Source organism: Rhinopithecus roxellana, chromosome 11 (genome assembly GCF_007565055.1).
Source record: "Rhinopithecus roxellana isolate Shanxi Qingling chromosome 11, ASM756505v1, whole genome shotgun sequence".
In the NCBI taxonomy this organism is placed as follows: domain Eukaryota; kingdom Metazoa; phylum Chordata; class Mammalia; order Primates; family Cercopithecidae; genus Rhinopithecus; species Rhinopithecus roxellana.
The window spans coordinates 22,357,722-22,381,601 of NC_044559.1; the positions used below are offsets into that span (position 1 = coordinate 22,357,722).

General features: G+C 37.6%; 1 protein-coding gene across 10 annotated transcripts in view; it reads left to right on the forward strand.

Moving 5' to 3' along the window:
- NT5C2 (5'-nucleotidase, cytosolic II) overlaps positions 1–23,880 on the forward strand; it is a 106,409-nt gene that overhangs the window by 76,637 nt on the left and 5,892 nt on the right. The window contains exons 4-16 of one of the 10 annotated variants that reach the window (XM_030941377.1): positions 5,148–5,208; positions 10,909–11,026; positions 11,815–11,910; positions 12,238–12,261; positions 16,607–16,698; positions 16,831–16,888; positions 16,989–17,180; positions 17,909–18,002; positions 18,935–18,988; positions 20,493–20,576; positions 21,826–21,867; positions 23,340–23,447; positions 23,752–23,818. In XM_030941377.1, coding sequence (XP_030797237.1) covers positions 17,943–18,002; positions 18,935–18,988; positions 20,493–20,576; positions 21,826–21,867; positions 23,340–23,447; positions 23,752–23,818 — 415 coding nt within the window. In that variant the 5' untranslated portion in view covers positions 5,148–5,208; positions 10,909–11,026; positions 11,815–11,910; ... (3 more) ...; positions 16,989–17,180; positions 17,909–17,942. Of the gene's footprint in view, positions 1–5,147; positions 5,209–10,908; positions 11,027–11,814; positions 11,911–12,237; positions 12,262–16,606; positions 16,699–16,830; positions 16,889–16,967; positions 17,181–17,908; positions 18,003–18,934; positions 18,989–20,492; positions 20,577–21,825; positions 21,868–23,339; positions 23,448–23,751; positions 23,819–23,880 lie in introns of all 10 variants that reach the window. The other 9 variants (XM_030941379.1, XM_030941378.1, XM_030941376.1 and 6 more) reach the window with 9 other exon arrangements.

Below are 23,880 nucleotides of genomic sequence, written 5' to 3' on the forward strand. Positions count from 1 at the left end.
TAAGAATATTAATACCTGATAATAATAACCAGTACTATCTTACCAAAAGAACAATGCTGTTGGTAGAACAGGTTTTCTCATTAAGACTATAATATTGACAACATAGTATAGTTCTGTGTATATATATAGTATAACATATATACTATATATATACTATAGTATATATAGTATATATAGTATAGTTCTGTATGTGCGATACATAATACTTGTGTACACTTCTGCTATTTAAAATGTTTTATGAAAGAACAATTTTAAAACTTTCTGATTTGATAAAATTTATTAAGTTTGGTGAGAATAAATTAGGGAAGATGGATGAAACAAGAATCCAAAATAGCAAAAGTTGTTAAAGCTGTGTGATGTGTTTAAAGCAGCTCATTACATATTTCCTCTACTTTTGTGTGTATAAGTAAAAATATCTTTAATATTAAATTTAAAAATAATGTGGCAGAAACTAAAAAAATACCAATAAAGTGTGTTTTTTTTTTTTTAAAAGAGGCATTTAAATGTTAAGGTCCTTTAGTCTTTTCATTTCCATTTGAGATATTATAGTCCTTGTTATTTTAGCTGCTTCTTTTTCTTAAACTTCAGAATTTCTTATAGTACCTTCCTCAGGAAATAAAGTACTATTTCTACAGTCAGGCAGTGCTTTTGAGGTGGTCCCTCCATGTTAGGAAATAATTGAAAAGAAATAATACTCCAGTGCATTATCTTACTTGTAGATGAAAGCCTTTGTATTCGTTGAGATAAACATCCTCAATACTATTATTTTTAGACATATATTACATATGAAATATATGGCATATTTTTGGTGTATATTACTTTTTAGACAGCTTTTTAATATATGAGTCTATACTTAGTTTCCAAGCTTTGATTCCCTTAGTTTCCAAGCTTTGATTCCTTTTATGTCAAGTCTGTATCCCAGTTAAAGTTTTCACTAATATGAAATTAATCTCTCTGAATTGCAATAACACTTGGTTTGGTTCTAGATTAAGAAATGTAAAAGATTGCTTAATAAAACCCATTTCATCTCCATTACATGCTAAGTGATAGAATCAATTACTAGTGTTTATGATCTTTACTTTTTATTGCCAATTATAAAAACATTCAAATGTAGGCCATATTTTTTGTGTGTGAATGTCATGTAATAATATTAGTGGCATCAGTGAAGTTATTAAGATGATTTTTTCACTCCCAGCATCCAGGCTATTTTCTTTTTTTTTTTGGAGACAGAATCTTACTCTGTCACCCAGGCTGGAGTGCAGTGGCATAATCGCGACTCATTGCAACCGCTGCCTCCTGGGTTCAAGCAATTCTCCTCCTCAGCCTTCTAAGTAGCTGGGACTACAGATGCACACTGCCATGCCCGGCTGATTTTTTTGTATTTTAGTAGAGATGGGGTTTCACTGTGTTGTCCAGGCTGGTCTTGAACTCCAGAGCTCATGCAGTCCACCTGCCTCGGCCTCCCAGTGCTGGGGTTATAGGCGTGAGCCACCGTGCCTGGCCAAAGGCTATTTTCAACATGACTAAACTTGTTTTCAACATAGTTCTAACATAATAGCTACCTTTGGTTCATTATCTCCTTTCTGCTTACACATTCTCTGGATGTTTGTTTTATCATGCAGATAATAGCCAATGAGAAAAGGACAAATGATAATGGAATCAAGTTGTGTAGCAAAGATTTAGGTTAAACCTTATGAATAAGACACTAATACTGTAGTGGATTACCTAAGCAGATCATGAGGACGTTGTGATTCTGTCATTGGGAACATTTGTTCTGTTTTGATAATCAAGTGAAGAAATCAGATTCAGACGACTATAGGGATCCACATCAAGTGACCACATAGAGGTTCTTTTATTTTCTGTTTTTTTTTTTTTTTTTTTTTTTTTTGAGGCGGAGTCTCGCTCTGTCGCCCGGACTGGAGTGCAGTGGCCAGATCTCAGCTCACTGCAAGCTCCGCCTCCCGGGTTTACGCCATTCTCCTGCCTCAGCCTCCCGAGTAGCTGGGACTACAGGCGCCCGCCACCTCGCCCGGCTAGTTTTTGTATTTTTAGTAGAGACGGGGTTTCACCGTGTTAGCCAGGATGGTCTCGATCTCCTGACCTCGTGATCCGCCCGTCTCGGCCTCCCAAAGTGCTGGGATTACAGGCTTGAGCCACCGCGCCCGGCCTTATTTTCTGTTTTTAATCCACTTCCTCAGTTTTTTCCTTGGGATGAATAGACTGACATTACCCAGAATACTTTGTTATTAAAGAATGAATTTATTTCCATCTAGATTTCCAATTCATTAAGTACCTAAATTCTGTTTATTTCCTTAAGACTCTTTGAAGGAGATAGTCAAACATTTCAATTAAATAGGATAGATAATGTATGTGGAAGTATATGACCTAAAGTATAGGCTGGGGGTGCACACTGTTGGCCCATGGACCCAACTTAGACCACAGACCATAGTTTGGCTGAAAGAGTTTTTGTTTGTTTAATTGGGTCGGCATTTATTTATTTATTTATTTATTTATTTTTGAGACAGAGTCTTGCTCTGTCACCCCAGCTGGAGTGCAGTGGTGCAATCTCAGCTCACTGCAACCTCTGCCTCCTGGGTTCCAGTGATTCAGGCACGTGCCACCACAACAGGTGTGCGCCACCACGACAGGTGTGCGCCACCACACCCAGTTAATTTTTTTTTTTTTTTTTTTGTATTTTTTAGTAGAGACAGGGTTTCACCATATTGACCAGGCTGGTCTTGAACTCCTTACCTCGTGATCAACTCGCCTCAGCCTCCCAAAGTGCTGGGATTACAGGCGTGAGCCACCATGCTGGCCTAATTGGGTCAGTATTACACAATTGAGAGATTACAGGTAAAAGTCTAGTTTGGCTGTTACCACACAATTGGCAACATTTGGCTCCCATTCCCACAGGGAAGTCAACTACACTTGAGTAGCCACTTTCTTCTCTAGACAAGATGTGCGCCCTCATGTATCCCACTTCACACATTAATTCACTTGCCTAGTCTTGACATAGATGTTTGTCATATATATTAGCTGAATCTGAATTTCAGAGAGTTGTCAGGTAAACTTTATAGTACCTTGAGAAATTGGTTATAAAAATGAGTTATCTGTATAAGCCTGAATAAATCATACATAAATCATGCATAGTTTTTAAGAAGACTTCCTGGGCTGGATTGACTGGCCCCCTTTTTTGTCCCTCTATACTTTCTTAGTCATTTGATTAGTTTTATTGATCTCCTAAAACTTATTATAAATATCTAAGTGTATATCCCTTGTAATATGCCATGAGCTATGAGCTCCTTCAAGGCCCAGGATCATACATTATTTTGTTTTTTGTTCTCAGCTTCTAGTACCTGGTACACAGTAGGTATCCAAATGTTTGTTAAATTCCTCTAACTTTAGTACAGGCATTTGAGTGCTGTGGTCTGTTTATTTTTGGAAAAAAATATATATTAGCTATTTCTGTTTTTGTATTACAAGCAGCTTCTTTGGTTAAAGATGATTTTTAAAAGTTATCTCAATAATTTTCAATTTTTCTGTCTTAAATTGAAAACAGTACTGAAAATACAAGATCTTTGTAAGTATACAGATTCTCAGATGGAATATTTTTGAATTAGGTATTTTTTTCATTTTATTTAAAAATATTCTTCTAATCTTAATATTTTTAAAACAAATAACTCTTAATTACCATTTAATTTTGCATTTGCTTGCAATAAACTGAAATTGGCAGTCGCTCAAACTCCACTTATTTTACTTATTTACACATCTAGTCATTTGGGAGTGTGTTTTACTTTGTATTACTAGAAGTATTGCCATGATATCTAGCTGTTTTAAGTAAATTAAAAATAAGGCCATTTTAGGAAATTTGCTTTGAAAATTTAGAAAGAGATGAAAATATCTTTTTTAGGTCATTTGTGATCTCTTAGGTTACAGATAGAATTTTTGCCTGTGTCTATTTAATGTGTAGGATTTTCATATAGTTTTGGAAAATGGAAAAAAGTCCTCGGGCATTTGTTTATATGATAATTGGAAAGATCTCACTTAAAATTTTCTCAGAGAAAAATGTGCGTTATCACCTTTTCTAGTTAGAGGCCTAGAGAACCAACATTATGTAACCTACAGCTAAATAGATGAGCATGTTGATGTTGATCATACTTATAATGTAAAAGCAAATGACTATTCTTGGGTGGTTGGGTTGCATTTTTGGTTTTCATTGTGATTGCTGGTAGTGTTGTAATGCTTTTAGGACTTTTAGACATTACATCTGGTCATTTCTGCTCTTTGGTTGAGTACCCCAAAAATCTAAGAATTGGAGGAGCCCAGTGACATGTTTTCAAAAACCTAAATGTCTCTAGGGAAAATGACTCCCTATAAAGTTAAACATAATGCATATCTTTAAAGTGTCAGTATACTTAATGGATTATGTATCTTCAACTCAGTTATTTTACTGGACTGGGTAGTTTCTTTTAACTTTATAGAGTATATATTGGCTTACTAAGGGCAGATTTCCATTGACAATCAAAATTTAAAAATTTCCTTCCATTCCAAATTTAGATATCTGGTTAGATTTTTAGTAGTGTGCAGTTGATTGTAGTCATCTTGATAATGATGACTAGAATCTTGATAATGACTTACCTAGTAGTTAGGTATAGGTAGACTCAGCTAAAATGGGTACTTGGAAGCAAGGTGAGGCCACTCTGGTTTGTTTTTATATCCTTTATTCAGTCTGTTTCACTACCCATAGTTTAATTTTAAACACCATTTCCCAGCTGCATTCAGTTTCTATCGTGTTAGCCTGAAATGTGCTAGAGAAAATAAACTAAGACCAGTAGACTTATTTTTCTGTTTGTCTTTCAACTTAACATTTTAGGATCAGACTTGGCTTGCATTCCAGACTCAGGGTGCCAGAAAAGTAAATAATACACAATAATACTTAGGCTTATCTTCAATACTCTTGTTTTGTTATGGCCAATTAGGCTAATTTTAGTGATGGTCAGAGGCTTCTAAATTGGAGGGCAGTAGTAACTCCTATAATACCAGTTTCCAAATGGTATCTCTCTGTTCCAGCCCATCACAACAGTTTTAAAACCAGCTTTTGTTTTTGTTTTTGTTTTGTTTTGTTGCTTTGTTTTGTTTTTTAACAGGAGAGCCAGTGTAACTCCTTCAAGACTGGAGTGACACACACTGCATCTGCATCTGCCTCATGTGAGTTCTCATTTTGGCAGCAGCACTCTGCTAGGCTGGAACCTCTGTAGAGGTTTGCCCTTTATTTTTCTAACTCTATAAATTACTACATAGTGTGTCTTGGTGGCAATGGTAAAAAGTGCATGAGAATTCCAAACTTCCCTGTGGAAAGTCTTCTGCTCATTCCAAAGGGACTTCGTCCTTTAACATATATTCTATCTTGTATGAACAGCATCTACTCAAAACAGAGCCCACAACTTTCATCCCGAAAACAGAGTTATTTTTTGAAGAACTGTTTTTTCCTGGCAGATTATGGAGTAAAGAATATCTTTAAATGCTCTCAGTAACTTCAGCTTTCAAAGTGTTGGTTGTTTTCTTTATAGTCTAATTATGTAACCTGAGAACACTGTGTGCTGTCCTAGTGGCTGAAGCAGTCCTCCTTTTTGGACTCCAGCCCTTAAAATAGCTTCTTCCTTTGTCTTCCTATATTGAGTAACTAGGGGTAGGCCAGAGTACCTTCTGGGAGAAGAAATAAGCAGATAATGTGTGAAGTTATGTTTACTCTAAGCTATTGCCTGGGTTTTGGAACTACAGAAAGTCAATTGTGAGAGTTGAGCCTGAAGCTGTGCATCATTTACATGCCACAGTTGTGGGAGAGAAATTGAAATTAGAGCCTTTGCAGCTGTGGAGAGGCATAAAACTCTAAGTCTGAGGAGATATATATGGTTTCCCATAAATATCTGAGGCTGGCTTTGTAGAGCCTGGTTGATTAAAAAAGGAATTTTATTTTTTGTATTTTAATTTTATTTTCAAAGGAATGGCGGTACTTAGCTTCAGGAATTTTTGCCACCAGGTCACAACAAATATGTTTATCACTAGGGACACTTAGAATAAAACATCTAAATTCATGTTCTGTGTGGCTGCGATTCTGCTTCTCCAACCTTGGTTGTACTATATAGCAGATAATTTAATGACCAGGGAGTTTGTGTTGCTGAAATGATTATCTGGGACACTTATGAGAAAATGTCAATAGCTTGTAGGTATTACTGATTAATATAGAGCTTGATGAAATGGTGTTGTCTGGGCAGAACTTGGACTCTCTTTACTAAATCCATTCCCACTTGTGAGTAGAGCAGTTTATTTTGGACTAGTTGAAAAAAATTGGAGGGAGAAGTGTATGTTTCAACACCCAAGCTTAAGTTTTGATGGCTTATGTAATCTAGAAATTCATTTTTTGCAGTGGTAGTATATATACCCTATCACAAAGAGCTTTTGTTTGTTTGTTTGTTTTTTGAGATGAAGTCTTGCTCTGTCGCCCAGGCCGGAGTGCAGTGGCGCAATCTTGGATCACTGCAGCCTCCGCCTCCTGGGTTCAAGGATTTCTCCTGCCTCAGCCTCCCAAGTAGCTGGGAATGCAGGTGCGAGCCACCATGCCCGGCTAATTTTTGTGTTTTTAGTAGAGATGGGGTTTCACCATATTGGCCAGGGTGGTCTCAATCTCCTGACCTCAAGTGATCCGCCTGCCTCAGCCTCCCAAAGTGCTGGGATTACAGGCGTGAGTCACAACTCCTGGCTTCACAAAGAGCTTTTGGATGAGACTCAAAGAGACCTAAATTTTGGCTTCAGCTGATGTTTGTACTTGCTATATAACTTTATGTCAGCAAATGGTGAAGATATATTTTTAGGAAGTACTCTGAGCTCATTGAGAAAAGGGAAATTTAAAGTATTTCCATACGTGGAATTTCTAGAAAGTCACTTCGGTTGAACACTTGGGAAATTCTGCCCTGCAAATAAATATAATGTGGCATGTATAGTGTTTATTTTCTGCTATTCTAGGATTTGTGCTGTCAAAATGGGGATTTGAGACTTTTTTCTCCCCTGTATTGTTTTTCACTGAAAATTCTGAATACATTAATTTGAGTTTCAAATCCAAATTGTCTCACAGACATAGGTTTTACTCACTGGTTACTGCATTGCTCTATAATTACCTGATTATCTAGCTGGAGAAAATTGCTGATTTAGGGGTGAGTGTGGGTGGGAGTAATTAAGGTTTGTTTTTTGTCTCCCACTCTTAAGGCATATCCAGAAGATTGTCCTTCTGAAAAATTAACAATTGAAAACATTTTATGTGGACCACATCCTATAAGAATAAATGTCAGTAGATTACCCAAATTACTTAGCTATACTGGAATTTTATTTCATTAAACACAGTTTGAGATAAATGGGGCCTAGGTTAGGATTGAGGAATAATTTTCATTTTATGGAGATTGTACTAAAATGAGATTTACTTGCAACTGGGGTAGGAGCATGGGGCATTGAGGAGGGTAAGGTGAGAGTGGTTATACTTTTAACATAACTCAAATTTACAGCAGTAGATGCCATGCCTTTGGTTTTATGATACACCAGCTCTTACTCTGTTAGTGTATATAGCACTTTATTTTTTTAACCACAGTATACATCATATAGATTTAGGAATTCCACACTTAAGTCTTCAACAAGTTTTTTTTAGGGGGATGGGAGAGGATGAGGCAGGATTTAAGGGGAAGAAGGTAATATAGCCAGTTTTGAAAATGTTAGCCATGGCTGGGCGTGGTGGCTCAGCCTGTAATTGCAGCACTTTGGGAGGCTGAGGCGGGCGGCTCACTTGACGTCAGGAGTTTGAGACCAGCCTGGCCAACGTGGTGAAACCCCCGTCTCAACTAAAAATACAAAAATTAGCCAGGTGTGGTGGGCACCTGTAATCTCAGCTACTTGGGAAGCTGAGTCATGAGAATCGATTGAATCTGGGAGGCAGAGGTTGCAGTGAGCCGAGATCACGGCCACTGCACTCCAGTCTGGACAATGGAGTGAGACTCCGACTCAGAAAAAAAAAAGAAAAAGAAAAACAGGCCGGGTGCGGTGGCTCAAGCCTATAATCCTAGCACTTTGGGAGGCCGAGACAGGGGGATCGCGAGGTCAGGAGATCGAGACCATCCTGACGATGAAACCTCGTCTCTACTAAAAACTACAAAAAACTAGCCGGGCGAGGTGGCGGTGCCTGTAGTCCCAGCTACCTGGAGGCTGAGGCAGGAGAATGGCGTGAACCCGGGAGGCGGAGCTTGCAGTGAGCTGAGATCCGGCCACTGCACTCCAGCCTGGGTGACAGAGCGAGACTCTGTCTCAAAAAAAAAAAAAAAAAAAAAAAAAAAAAAAAAAAAAAAAAAAAAAAAAAGAGAAAAACAGTGTTAGCTAGGGTTAGCGTTGGCATTAAATTATTATTACCCTTGTAACAACAAAATAAATAAAAATGTTTTTTTTTTTTTTTTTTTGGCATTGTTCTGATGAGATGAGACTCGAAAGACCTTAACAATTTTAGGCTTCTGGTTTTCAAATCTGACAAATATTTATTAAAGGATTTTGAAAGCCCAGCTTGCTTTTTAAAAATCTTCAGTTTAATTTTAAAAACGGATATACATTAATATAAGTTTTAAAGGTACAGGAGGTACATGACAGTCTCGTTCTCTGTCTCTTAAAGGCCACTCAGTTCCCTTCCTAGGAGGCAACTAGTATTACTGTTATATGTTTTCAGAAATATTCTAAAGGATTGTTTTTGGGAAGGGAAAGTTGAATCACACTTATTAAAGTATTAGCACCAACTTGGACAGATAGACTAATTGCAATGAAAAATCAGTTTGCGCCATAAGCTAAAGATGTTAATAGTAGATGGAAGAACTATAATAATATAATAATTGCATTATTATGAGATTACAAGAATAGGATGAATATTTTTGCCTCATTTGGCATTTAGGAAACTGGCAGGTCTTTTTAATTGTTATTTTAATTTTTTAATTTAATTTTATTATTTTATTTTATTTTATTTATTTATTTTTGAGACGGAGTCACGCTTTGTCTCCCAGGCTGCAGTGCAATGACCAGATCTCAGCTCACTGCAAGCCCCGTCTCCCAGGTTTACGCCATTCTCCTGCCTCAGCCTCCCGAGTAGCTGGGACTACAGGTGCCCGCCACCTTGCCCGGCTAGTTTTTTGTATTTTTTAATAGAGACGGGGTTTCACGTGTTAGCCAGGATGGTCTTGATCTCCTGACCTCGTGATCCACCCGTCTCAGCCTCCCAAACTGCTGGGATTACAGGCTTGAGCCACCGCTCCCGGCCTAGTTATTATTTTTAATATGGCTTACTCACTCCTGGAGACTGATGATGGAAGGATGCTTACCTAAATATTTCATTTGGAAGAAACCTATTTAAAGGAGCAACATTTTCTTTTTTGTTGTTTTTGAGACAGAGTCTCACTCTTTCACCCAGTCTGGAATGCAGTGGCTCAATCTCGGCTCCCTGTAACCTCTGCCTCCTGGGTTCAAGCGATTCTCCTGCCTCAGCCTCCCGAGTAGCTGGAATTACAGGCGCCCGCCACCACGCCCAACTAATTTTTGTGTTTTTAGTAGAGACGGGGTTTCACCATGTTGGCCAGGCTGGTCTGGAACTCCTGACCTCAAGTGATCCGCCAGCCTTGGCCTCCCAAAGTGCTGGGATTACAGGCGTGAGCCACCGTACCTGGCTGCAACATTTTTTTTATGCTTGAATTTCAGTAGTAAACTCTAAAAAGTTTTTTCATTATGGAAAATTTCAGACTTATACAATAGTAGAGAGAACCCCATAATTGCCTGAAATCCCTGTTATTTGACCTGTAAGAAACTCAATGCTCCTTTCACAGATAGGGAGAGATTTAGTTTTATATACACAGTGGCATATTTTTTTTTTTTTTTTTTGAGACAGAGTCTCGCTCTGTCACCCAGGCTAGAGTGCAGTGGCATGATCTCAGCTCACTGCAACCTCCGCCTCTCAGGTTCAAGCGATTCTCCCACCTCAGCCTCCTAGCTGGAACAACAGGCAGGCACCACCACACCCGGCTAATTTTTTGTATTTTTAGTAGAGATGGAGTTTCACCATGTTGGCCAGGCTGGTCTCAAACTCTTCACCTCAAGTGATCTGCCCACCTTGGCTTCCCAAAGGGCTGGAACTACAGGCATGAGCCACCATGCCTGACCAATTCTTCAGTATCTGACTCCAGTTCATGTTTAGATTTCCCTAATTGTCACAAACATCTTTTTATGGTTGGTTTACAATGATAACGTGCAAAATACAATTTTGATGGCATACATTGTTAGAGCTGATAAGAAAACAATCTAACAAGTGGAACAAATATGTTGATTGGAGAAGGCATATAAAGCAACTACCCAAGCCAAACAGGAATTCCAAAAATAAATTATTTTAAAAGTTCATTTTGAAGGATTTCTGCAACAATTATGCACAACACCGAAGCTTTCAACATATATAGACCTCCCTTAGTTTTCTGTGTACTTTTATTCTCACGATTAATATCACAGCTATGCATACTCATTTTTTTTTAAACCGTGGGAATGAAAGAATAAAGGGAAAAAATGTTTGGAATAGGTTTCCTGAGAATGAAGGAACTATACTGAATAATTTGATAATTCAGCTTGTTGCTGTGCTCCTGCTATATAATATGACCTATTTCCACAGACTAACAATTGAGTTTTCTAATTACTTGGGGCAGTACAGAACATGGAGTTTGAGGGGTAAAAAGAAAAATGGTAGAATTAGGAGGGGGGAAGAATTGGGAAAGAGCAGAAATTCATTCATTTTCATTCTGTTTTAATTGGCTGTTCTTTCTGGTAACTAATGAAAACTTCCTCTTTGTGCAGTGTACAAGTCCCCGGAGTATGAGTCCCTTGGTTTTGAACTTACTGTGGAGAGATTAGTTTCTATTGGCTATCCCCAGGAGTTGCTCAGCTTTGCTTATGATTCTACATTCCCTACCAGGTAATTTTTAAAGATATTTTTGGATTAAGACTACTTTCTTTACCCCTCAAATTAGACATTCCAAATTCATCCTTAATAGCAACAACAAAAAACCCCCACAAAACATTGAATAATTCTTTGTTGTTTTTTTGGTTGGTTGATGTTGATTCTAAAATTACCATGAACTTTTCATATACACCATATCTTGATGTTCCTGAATTAAGCTCATTTTATTGCAACTGAGGAAGACCCACTTATGGGTGAAAAAGGAGATTACTAAAACTGACGGGTAGTAATGACAGGTGGTGCTGTTCGGGGCTGTTGGCAAATAGGTATGTGTTTCTCTAATACACTTAACATGATAGAAGCTTGGCAGTTTCCATTTCTGGATTTGATAGGGAATCTTTAAGATTAAGAAAATGATGTTTACTTGAGATGCTATCATATATATCCCACATACAGCATCTAATGGAGGAAGATATAAGCCTTCTCAGTTGTCCAAGAAAAAAGACTATGTTTTAGAATGGTACCAGCTGTGTAGTAAGAGGAATTTTGTTTATATCTTGTTTGATTAAGCATTTATTTCTTACAGAAACCAATTATGATTATCTGTCTGGACAGAGTCAATATTTTTTAGTTGCTTTAGAATTAGTTTTAAAGATTTTACTCATTTTAGCTATATTAGGACATACTTGAGTTGGTACAAAGCTTGAATTAGATGAGGTCGGTTCATGATGATTAAATAATACTAAGTAAAATTATTGCCTGTATTACTTTGCATTATCAATCATGTCTTCATTTTCACATAGGGGACTTGTCTTTGACACACTATATGGAAATCTTTTGAAAGTCGATGCCTATGGAAACCTCTTGGTCTGTGCACATGGATTTAACTTTATAAGGGGGTGAGTACAAAGAACCTTTAGCCTCTTTCTAATGTTAAAGTCAAACAATGTGCAGATGACATCATCTCCCCAGATGTAATATATTTCCCTATTACTTTTCATCATTAAAGAGCAAATTCCCTTACATAAGGTTAGTTAACAGTCATTTATTAGGCAGTTGGAACCCAAACTGACATATAGTTAGCAATTACATTTTGTTTAAATTAAGTGCCTTCCAATTGTACAGCATACCACAAAACTAATCTTGAAACTTGCCCAGAAGAACTTATTAGTGGTTTTTGACTTATTTGAAATTCTAAGATTTTTATTTTCTTCTTTCTAATACAGTTCTCAGGTAGCTGTTCAAAAGAGGTATGTATATAAAAATGCTTTGAAAATGTTTAAACTACAGCAATTTAAATGATTAAGAGATTTTTAATAGCCAATATGTTTTTTAGATTCTAATGAATCTAAATTTTGAATCCTGACATTTGATTGGGTCATTAAAAAAATTTAAACATAAGGTTAAAATGAATATGTGCTAATAATATTTAAAACAAATAAGGATAAGCTTTATCTTTTTTTTTTTTTTTTTTTTTTTTTTGAGATGGAGTTTCACTCTTGTTGCCCAGGCTGGAGTGCAATGGCACGATCTCGGCTCACTGCAACCTCCGCCTCCCAGGTTCAAGCAGTTCTCCTGCCTCAGCCTCCCTAGTAGCTGCGATTATAGGCATGTGCCAGCATGCCTGGCTAATTTTGTATTTTTAGTAGAGACGGGGTTTCTCCATGTTGGTCAGGCAGGTCTCAAACTCCCAACCTGTGGTGATCCACCTGCCTCGGCCTCCCAAAGTGCTGGGATTACAGGCGTGAGCCACTGCGCCTGGCAGAATAAGCTTTATTTTCAAAATAAAAATATTTCCACTATTGTCACTAATTTGAACTTTTTACCCTAGTAAACAGCAGATGAAATTTAGTATCTGCTATTTTTTTGTGTGAAATGTCCCAATATTTTCTTTAAAAAATCATAATGCCACAATTTGACAACTTCTATAGCTATAGCTTTACAGTTATACATTTCCTCTACCGTTATGCTACCTTATTTACTATTGACATTGTATTAAGGTCAGAAAAACAGCTCGTAAAACCAGAATAGGATGTGTGTCAGTCTCTCATGTAATATTTCCATTTACTATTCATTCTTGATGGCAGAATAGGAAAAACACTAGGCTACATTGAAATGTTTAAAAAGACAGTATCTTTTTTTGTGATAAGAGGCACAAACCAACTGAAATTGTACCAGAGCTTCCTATAGATTTGAGGTCACAGGATGCCCCTTAGAATTGAAGCATCTGATACAAGACTCTTTAGTTGGCATTACTGACATTACACAGGCTCAGAGATTTCCATGTATACATGAGAATGGTGTGAAGTAAACACCCATCTTGACACATCTGAGCAGGCCAGTGATTACATGCACATTTCCTTCACTGTTTTTATGATGGGGTTTGTTCAGGATCCATGAAAATATCAGGAAACAGGATTTAGAATATGAAGTAATTACAGGTTGTACTAGTAAGCTATTCCATACACAGATACTGTCATCATAACTCAGAATCTCAAGATGAACCAGGGTTCTATTATGTCTAAAAAGGAATTTTTGTATTATGAGGGAGGGGTAGGCAGAGAAGAAAAGAGAAGCAGTTGGATAAATTAGTACTACGATCACATTTACTAACTCAAGATCAACGGACTTCCTCTATTCCCCTAAATAAGCCAATAAGGTTTCCACATAGCTCTTTTGCTAATGCATTTAATAGTTTAAAAAATAAGTCATTTATGAGTAAATGCAGAATCATTCAAATAGCACTTAGCACTGTGCAGTCTTTAAACAGGAAAACTGGCCAGGCACAGTGGCTTATGCCTGTAATCTCAGCACTTTGGGAGGACAAGGAAAGAAGACTGCTTGAGCCTAGGAGTTCCAGACCAGCCTGGACAATAAACTAAAACCCTGTCTCTACAAATATCAAAAAGTAGCTGGGTATGGTGGTGCATGCCTGTGGTCCCAGCTATATGGGAGACTGAGGCAGGAGGATTGCTTGAGCCCAGGAGGTTGAGGCTGCAGTGAACTGTGTTCGTGCTACTGTACTCCAGCCTGTGCAACAGAGCAAGACCCTATCCCCCCACCCCCAAAAATAAATTTATAAAATTAAAATTCCCATTAAAAAAGAGACTGAAGATAGAGGAAAAGAAAGAAATAGTTATCGAAGCTATTACAGTGGTAGACAGGGCTGGAAAAGAAGGGCTCCTTCAGGCTTTGCTTATAAGTTAGGACCTTATATTTTGATAAATCTTTATTCTGTGGGTCACAGAAAGTTAGTAGTAATCTGTGCTATAACTCTTTTCTTCCCATTCCAAGTGTAGCATTTCTTCTTTTATGATACATTTCCTCCCCCAAATTGATTTTTATTTTAAATATATACTAGTGTGATTTGACACTGAAGTTTACAATGTAATTGCTAACTATATTTTTAAATCAATTTGGGTTCTAACTGCCTAATAAATAACTGTTAACCATCTTTATGTAAAGGAATTTTCCTTTAATGATGGAGGGAATAGGGAAGTATATTGTATCTAAGGAGACAGTGTCAGCTTATTAAACCTGACTGAAGAAAATATATTTTTACTGTTACTTTCCACCTTACTTTTATTAAAGAAAATCTTGGAAAGCTAGAAGATGAGATACTCTACAAAGTTATTCATTATTGGGAGCTCTCATCTCAGAAGAGTGACTTAAGACAGGGAGCTAATGTGATTTTGTATGTCTAACTGGAGTTTATGCCATTTGTAGTTAAGAAACCCAAGCAGGAATTTATCCAGGTCACTCTGCGTGTGAACTTTAAATTTGATTTCCTTTATTTAGATTGTTAATCTCCATATATTCACTGTCAGAATTGTGCATTTTTATATTTTAGTATTTTTCCGTTTGAGTTTCTCTGAAATGTTTTCTTTTAGAAGTGTTTCTGCATCTTTCACTGGCTTTTTTTCTTTTAAACCCTGAATTTTCTTCATGGTTCTATTCTGTCTCCTCTTCCTTCCCTGCACACTAAGTGGCTTCATCTCCTCTAATACTCTTCATGATTCCATCTAGTATCTGTACGTAGATGATCTCAGTTATCTCTCAAGTCCGAATCTCTGTTTTAAGTTCTTGACCTTTGTTTCTAGTTGCCTGATAAAAATCTGTTTACTTCAAGCTTAGTATCACCAAAATAGAACTACTCTTATATCCCTTGTTATTCAGTTTTCATATTTCTGTTCATCGTACCAACCACCTCTCAGAGACACCTTAGCATGGACATCATCATCTTTGACTCTTAATGTCCCCCCAGCCAAATCTGCTCAGTTTGCTGGGTCTTATTTTACCTTGGTAATCTCTCTTGAATATATATATGAGTGAGCTGAGATCACGCCACTGCACTCCAGCCTGACCGACAGGGTAAGACTCCGTCTCAAAAAAAAAAAAAAAAAATTCTAGGAGTCAACTGGGTGATTCTGCGTTGCACAGCTGTCTCCACGCTCTTTCACGTCTGTGGTTAGCTGCTGGGTAACGTAGCATCTAATCTAGAATGGCTTCGTGCACATGTCTGGCATTCGCAGGCTATTGGCCAAGTGCTTCATTTCTACATGTAGCCTTCTATCCTCCAGCAGACTATCTCACTTTCATGCACGTAGTAGTCCGTGGTTCCAAGTGCTGCAAGAGAGATTAAGCTTCAATACACAAATGTTTTTCTAGGTCTCTGCTTGGATCTCATTTCCTGCTATACAAGCCTGTATTCAAGGATAGAGAAATAGACTGAGTTCTAATGGGAGGAGCCACAAAATTGCATCACAAAGAGACAGGAAGAATTTGTGGCCATTGTTGGAGTGCATCACATTGTCTTTCCCCGGTTTATCCTAAAACAGCCACTAATTTAATTTTTTTTTACAACTCAGCCCCGATGGGATTATCCCTCTGCTTTAAAACTGTCAGTAGTACCCTCTTGCCCCTAAATGGTGTAGGAACAGTAGTTTAATCTGCCTCAACCTATCTTTCTAGCTTAATTTTTCTCTGCTCCCCTTTCTCTACCCCAACTGGACTAGTTTCACAACTGGTCCACCTAGCATTTAAGGCCCAGGTCATATGCCAGCACGTGCATGAATCCTTCCTAGATTTTCCTCTCCTTAGTCCTCACATTTGCTTCTCTCTACCCCTTAAGTTGAAATGGTGTTCCCTTCTTGGTTTTCTCATAAATTTTTGCACCTCTTTTGTGGTAGTTGTGATTTTTTACTGTATAATTATATGTGTATGTGACCCATCTCGCCTACCACACTGACAACTCTCTTAAGAGCTGGAACCTAAGCTGGACATCACACCTGTAATCCCAGCTACTTGGGAGGCTGAGGTGGGAAGATTGCTTGAGCAATCTTCAGAAGTTTAAGTCCAGCCTGGACTTAAAATAGCAAGACTCTGTCTTAAAAATAAAATAAAATAAAATAAAATAAAATTGAAAAAGAGCTGGAACCTGAACTCATTCATCTTCATAGCTACCCATGCTTAATATTCAGAATCCTGTCTTGCACATAGCCATCAAAATATTTGAGTTAATTTTTGAATAATGCAGTTTCCCAATTATTATAATGTTATTTTAAAAATCATTTAATTTTTAAATTTTTCTTTCAGACCAGAAACTAGAGAACAGTATCCAAACAAATTTATCCAGCGAGATGATACTGAAAGATTTTACATTCTGAACACACTATTCAACCTACCAGGTAGATTCATTCTATGCTTGTTTATACTGATGCTTTCTCTTCTGTGACCATTAGTCTCTGCTCAAGGGAGATAATGAAGTAAGTTTGAATTATTTCATTATAGCTTATGAGTATCTGTTCTTCATTTTTCAGAGACCTACCTGTTGGCCTGCCTAGTAGATTTTTTTACTAATTGTCCCAGATATACCAGGTATGTACATACTATAATTTTTTTTTCCAATTGATTTTTTAAATTAATGCACAGGGTTTTAGAGAACTGGCCATTGTAGGTCTTTTCTGCTTTTCTAAAGTGAATTTAGTGCTAGTGAGAGATGCCACATTGCCAGCCTGAGAGATGGGACAGCACCAGCAGCTCCATGCAGGCTCTCACCTCCCACACGGCCCCTCTCCTTGCCAGTGTGCTGCAGCCACCACTTCTGATTGGCTTCTCCTGGGAATGAAGACGGCCAGCAGAGGTGCTAATTGTGACAACTGAGTGGGAGGTTTGTGTGATGATTATCTGTCCAAGCAGAATTACACTAAAACCCCCCAACTCATTTCACAGCAGCTACCCAGGAGCCATTCAGGGATGGTAATTTAATTTCATTTCCAGGCCCGGCAAGATTTGATTAAGGAATAAATACTGTGTATCTTACCAGAAGTAAAATTTTGCAAAAGTCTTAAACAAGTTATCCTCTTCCTTTAGGGAGAATTATATAGCCAATATTGAAAGTCTAGCCATATATACCAGAGTTGGCTAACTTCATATCCTCTTTGGGCTTTATCTACTTGAAGACACTAAATTTGGTAGAAAGCTGAGTCACTGAGCTAAATAAAAAATGGACAGTACCTTTGTACTTAGGGACAGTGTCAGAAAAGTCATGGTGGAAAGAACCTAAATGACCAATTTTAAGTTTTAAATGTTTCTTCAACCTGTTTCTAAAAAGTGATAAATTAAAAAACCTGATATTTTTGGAACTTTGGCCTTTTAGCTTACATTCAATATATTCTTCCATCACTTTGTATTTGTTCACAATTATTGTATTCCGTTGAACACTATAGCCATTTCTGGTGGTCAAAGTGGACTTTCATTAGGGAGTAATTATTTTCCTCATTAGCCACAGCCTTTACCCATGTGATACGGAACCTTTGGGTCCCCTGGGAAATTTTTGACATATATTTTATTGCCCTGTTTTGGATCCCCTGTCATGTTCTTTTTATCTTTCTGTAGTTGTGAAACAGGATTTAAAGATGGGGACCTCTTCATGTCCTACCGGAGTATGTTCCAGGATGTAAGAGATGCTGTTGACTGGGTTCATTACAAGGTACCTAGAAGCTGTTTCTTCACCCGCTCACTTTCTGGCACGTGTTTTATGGCCTGGCATTAACTTTCCAAATGGAGCAGAATATTTCCTTTTTTTAAAAAAGACAAAATGGACTTGCCCCTAGTGATGGCTCTCTAGAATACGTACGCTCTTGTCTTTGGTCTTGGAGGTTATGTTGGTCTTTCCTCAGTGATGGTGTTTGGCTTCTGGATTTTATTGTAGTTTGCATTTCTCAAACTTAGAAGAGGTTTTAGTGTATTACATTATACTTAACATATCCTTTGTGGATGACAGTGGTCCATTTTTTTTTGTCCAGATACCTCCCACCTGACTACTAACATTAATTAATATTAAATTTACATTTATTATAAACGAATAAAATATGAAATGCCTTTTAATTTCAAACTTGAAACTGTTTTATATTTTGAAGACATTTTAGAGGCAGGGTTGCAGCAAACCATACCTGCTACTTTTTTCTGGCCTTCTGTAGTTTGTCACTTTTCTATTTTGATAAATCCTTAAGAAATGCATTTAGGGCTGGACATGATGGCTCATGCCTGTAATCTCAGCACTTTGTGATGCCGAGGCAGGTGGATTGCTTGAGCTCAGGAGTTCAAGACTAGCCTGGGCAACATGACAAAACCCTGTCTCTACAAAAAATACAGAAAATTAGCCAGGCGTGTTGGTGTGGACCTGTGGTCCCAGCTACTTGGGAGGCTGAAGTGGGAGGATCACCTAAGCCTGGGGAGGTCAAGGCTGCAGTGAGCCGAGATTATTACACCACTGTACTCTAGCATGGGCAATAGGGTGACCTTGTCTCAAAAAAAGAAAGAATTTGGGTTGATTAGTAAACACCATTTTTCTTATAAACTACATATTAAAAACTGATTTTGTTCTTTTCTTAATTCCTTTTTTTTTTTTTCTTCCCCTAGGGCTCCCTTAAGGAAAAGACAGTTGAAAATCTTGAGAAGTATGTAGTCAAAGATGTAAGTAATATAGGGGAAAATAGATCTGCATAATAGCTCATTTTACCTATTAGGGAAATGAATAACAAGCTGATTTATAATGAAATGGACAAAGGAAGAGATTTCTTTGTCTTGGTATAGTATGTGCCAGATATAATCACCAAGAATATTCAGCTAGAGCATAGGTCTTAGTAGAGTTTTTCCATTTCTTGATAGGCAAGAAGACTCAGTATTTCATTTGTCCATTTAGCTTCAATTATAATAGCAGTTAGAGGTTTACTGTATACACATCACCATGCTAAGTGATTACATGCATTATGCCATTTAATCTTCTCTATGACCCTGAGTTAGGTATTATTGCTACCTCTGTTTTATAGATAACTGAGAAATAGAGGGATTAAATAACTTGCCAAAGGTCACACAGTTAGTAAGTAGTAAAGCTGAGTCATACCCAAATTATAACTACTACACTAGATCATTTCAAAAATGTGCATATGTGTTACTGTTATTTAAAATGCCTTTAACCTGTCAACAGAGAGTAATAAGGAAAGCTTTAAATACCTTAAAAGGCAATATTGGGAAACCTGATAAAATTTTTTAAAAATTTGTGGTTAATAGTATTGTACCAATGTTAATTTCATACTTTTGATAATTGTACTGTGGTTATGTAAGATGTTAATATTAAGGGAAACTGGAGGAAAAATATATGGGAACTCTACTTTTCACAGCTTTTCTATAAGTCTAGAACTGTTTTAGAATAAAAATTAAACACACATAGTGCCCCAAGATGACATACTTCTTTCTTTTCCTACAGAGTAAAAGTAGCAGAATACAGTATTTTCTCAAAGTACTGTGGTAAAGATTTCTTGTTTTCAGTTTTTGTGCCTCCTATTTTCACCCACCTCCCTTATTTCAAGAAAGAACACTGAATGGGGAGGGTCCGGGAAAATTTGAGTGAAGGAATGAATCTATTTGCTATGAGAGAAGGAAAAGGTATTTTTCTTTCCAGGCACGTGAGGGGTTAGAATTTCCTCATTTAAGTGCACATGGGTGTGGGTATTTCTAGGTAGCATCTGCACATGTCATTTCATTCTGCAAGGTGTTTTATAAAACCATAGTATACACACTGAAAGCTATACTCTCTATGTAGAGCATGTTTAAGTCAGCTTCTCCTGATCTCTAACATACCTCACATACTTCAAGAAATCTCAAGTTAATTTCAACTCTTTCCTGAGGCAGACATCATGAGGAAGGTAGAGATATGTTGTTAACAGCCATATAACCCTGATAAATTTGTGTATAATTTTACATGTAAATCTATTGTATACACTGTGTATACTACATATGTTAATACTCTATTCATTTATGGTGATAATGTGGGATTTTAAGTGCAAAATTACGAAATCAGCTAACCCTTAAAATGTTCCCCCATTCCTGTTGTGCACAGAAATCCAGTATATGACAATTCCAAAGTATAAAGATAAAAATGTTTTTGTGTTTCACTCATTATCCAATTACATTTCAGGGAAAACTGCCTTTGCTTCTGAGCCGGATGAAAGAAGTAGGGAAAGTATTTCTTGCTACCAACAGTGACTATAAATATACAGATGTAAGTGCTTAATGTTTATATTTGTTTATTTATTCAGTGGAATTATTTTGGCCTAAAGAACTGTGAAGACAATGAGGAGGATAGACGTTTATTAAGTGAAAGTAGTTTCTTGCCTTCTCATTTTCAAACAGTAAAAAGGCAAAAATATACAGGATAACAGTGGTTCTTAAATTTTTCTAGAAATTTATTTTAACCATTTTCACGGATTATGATTGGCTACTTGAAAATTTTAATCTTGGGGTTATTTAAAACATTTGTAAAGATTAAAATGGCCTTTGTGTCTCTTTGGAGCATCATTTCTATAAACTTGAGCAGTCGCATCCCTTATTGATGTGTATATATGACTTCCCTGCTGTTGGAAGACCTGCAGCAATAGATGGTGCACAGATGTTTCGGCTCTTAGCCATCAAAATTTACTACATCTTTTTTTTTTTTTTTTTTTTTGAGACAGAGTCTCACTGTCACCCAGGCTGGGGTGCAGTGGTGTGATCTCGGCTCACTGCAACCTCTGCTGCCTGGTTTCAAGTGATTCTTCTGCCTCAGCCTCCCAAGTAGCTGGGATTACAATAGGTGCCTGCCACTGCACCTGGCTAATTTTTTTTTTTGTATTTTTAGTAGAGATGGGGTTTTACTTGGACAGGCTGGTCTTGAACTTCTGACCTCATCATCCACCCACCTCGGCCTCCCAAAGTGGCGGGATTACAGGTGTGAGCCACCACGCCCAGCCCAAAATTTACTACCTCTTAAAAACAATTTTTTCCCATGATTAAAGCATGTGGAAAAACTGATCTAATTCCTTAACTTCATCTTACTTTGCTGAGACACAAGTTTATAGTACTAGCAAGAAGTTCCACTTCCCCCAATTTGCCGCCCGTCTCGGCCTCCCAAAGTGCTGGGATTACAGGCTTGAGCCACTGCGCCCGGCCAGGTTTTCTGTGTGAGTCATTAGTTTTCTCTGTACTCCTACCTCATATGCTCCTTACCTCCAAATGTGTGTTCAAAAACATCTTCCAGAGGAAATATGTATCCTCCCTGAGAATGTCAGAAGCCTTTTTTTCGTTTTGGTATATGGTAAAGCATTAATTTCTGGCTTCCACTGCCATGATTTCATAAAATTTAGAGGAAACAAGAATGTGGTGAGTCCTATGTTGAAGAAGACATGTTTTGTGAAGAGCTTATAATTTCTTTAGGTTATATGCCTTTTGCAAAAGTAGTATATGGACCTTATGTTAAATTTTTTTTTTTCCAGAAAATTATGACTTACCTGTTTGACTTCCCACATGGCCCCAAGGTATGTGACTCAGTAGACCATTGCTTTAGTAATAATGAATGCATTTAATCATTCTGGAATATTAAGGGGGAAAGAATTGGTCAGAACCCACCCAGAAAAGTCCTGCTTTTTAAGCCTATTGTCTAATCTTCATTAACATTAGAATCCAGGAGCTAGTAGAATTTAAAATCAAATTGCTAATTTAGAGTCCACAACTTGAATACTTAATAGACAGAAATAAAAGGGATATTCATGTGATATTTAGTAGGATGGGATCAGAATAATTTTATGCCCAAGAAGTTCTATGCAGAATTAAGTTTGTGTGGCAATGAAAGGAATTTTCAGGTTGTGGAAGATATTTGATTAAAACAGAAAATGTATGTATATTCTTGACAACTTCTAGATTTTGTATTAGTTGTTGCTAAGTTTTTGCCAAGACAGCACTTAACCTTGATATTTAGCAGAGAAGTCTTCATTTCTGCAAAAGGGCTGCATTTAGGTTTAAGGAATACTCCTTGCAACTTAGTCACATACTTACAGAATTTTAGTCCTAGACTTTAGTGAATAAACATCAGCAAATCTGTTTTGAGAACACCTGAAATCACAGGGTGCAGTGTCCTTTAGGTTGGTCTTAAAAGGTTAATGCCAGGGTTCCGTTTCAGGATAGTCATGATTTTAATGGGCATAACTCATTATTAGTATTGTGATTAGCTTACACTATAAGCCAAAACCCAATGTATACCTAGAGCCATCATTCTGAGAATGTAACCAGTAAAATCTCCTAATAGTTCCATGTTAGTTTGTATACTTGAGCTCTGATGCTGATCTACCTCTCTCTTAGTCTGTCCCTTGGGTATTGATTTGCATCTCTCCCTAGCTCTTTTGAGCTCCTTTTAGCAAATTTCAGCTGAGCACACTTTCATATATTAAAGTGCTGTAAAATAAGTTATTGTAGTTTAGTAGTAGATGGAACAATTTAATGTGTAAAATAGTTATTTATTCTTTATACCTTGTCTGCTTACCAAAGGATATGGCTTATAATACATAGACAAAATACTTTTTTTTTTTTGAGATGGAGTCTCGCTCTGTTGCCAGGCTGGAGTGCAGTGCCACAATCTCGGCTCACTGCATCCTCCCCCTCTTGGGTTCAAGCGATTCTCGTGCCTCAGCCTCCCAAGTAGCTGGGACTACAGGCGCCTGCCACCACGCCTGGCTAATTTGTGTAGTTTTAGTAGAGACAGGTTTTCACCACGTTGGCCAGGATGGTCTTGATCTCCTGACATTGTGATCCGCCCGCTTCGGCCTCCCAAAGTGTTGGGATTACAGGCATGAGCCACCACGCCTGGCTGACACAACACCTTTTTGAAAAATAAAATAGTGGGATCTTCTGGCTATACTTAGTATTTTTATATTCCTTGCATCTGAGTGAGTTAAATAGTAATGCCTTAAAGTAAGGAGTGATGTTTCAACTTTTGCTGTTTCTCCTTCACCAGCCTGGGAGCTCCCATCGACCATGGCAGTCCTACTTTGATCTGATCTTGGTGGATGCACGGAAACCACTCTTTTTTGGAGAAGGCACAGTACTGCGTCAAGTGGATACTGTAAGTCATGAGGATGATCTGTCTGCTAGCACACTGTCCTTAATGTTTCTCCTTTCCCCACTCTTACTCTCCGTAAGGAAACAGGAATTTTTTTTTATTAGCCGTATCTCTCTTTTGAAATTAAGAGTTTTGGTCTTAACTGAAGCAGCCAAACAAACCCACTAATTGAAAAGAGTAAGTGCCATTCTTTTGGCTGTCTGGCCAAATAGCACTGGTGGTGGGGGGTGGGGTGGGAGGGTTGTGGGGTGAGGGGAGGATTGTGATAGGATGATAAAGTATTACAAAATCCATATTCTTCACACAGAAAACCGGCAAGCTGAAAATTGGTACCTACACAGGCCCCCTACAGCATGGTATCGTCTACTCAGGAGGTAAGTCACAGACTTCCCTTTATTTAATGTCTTTGCTCAGACCTCACTGTGAAAGCTTTGGT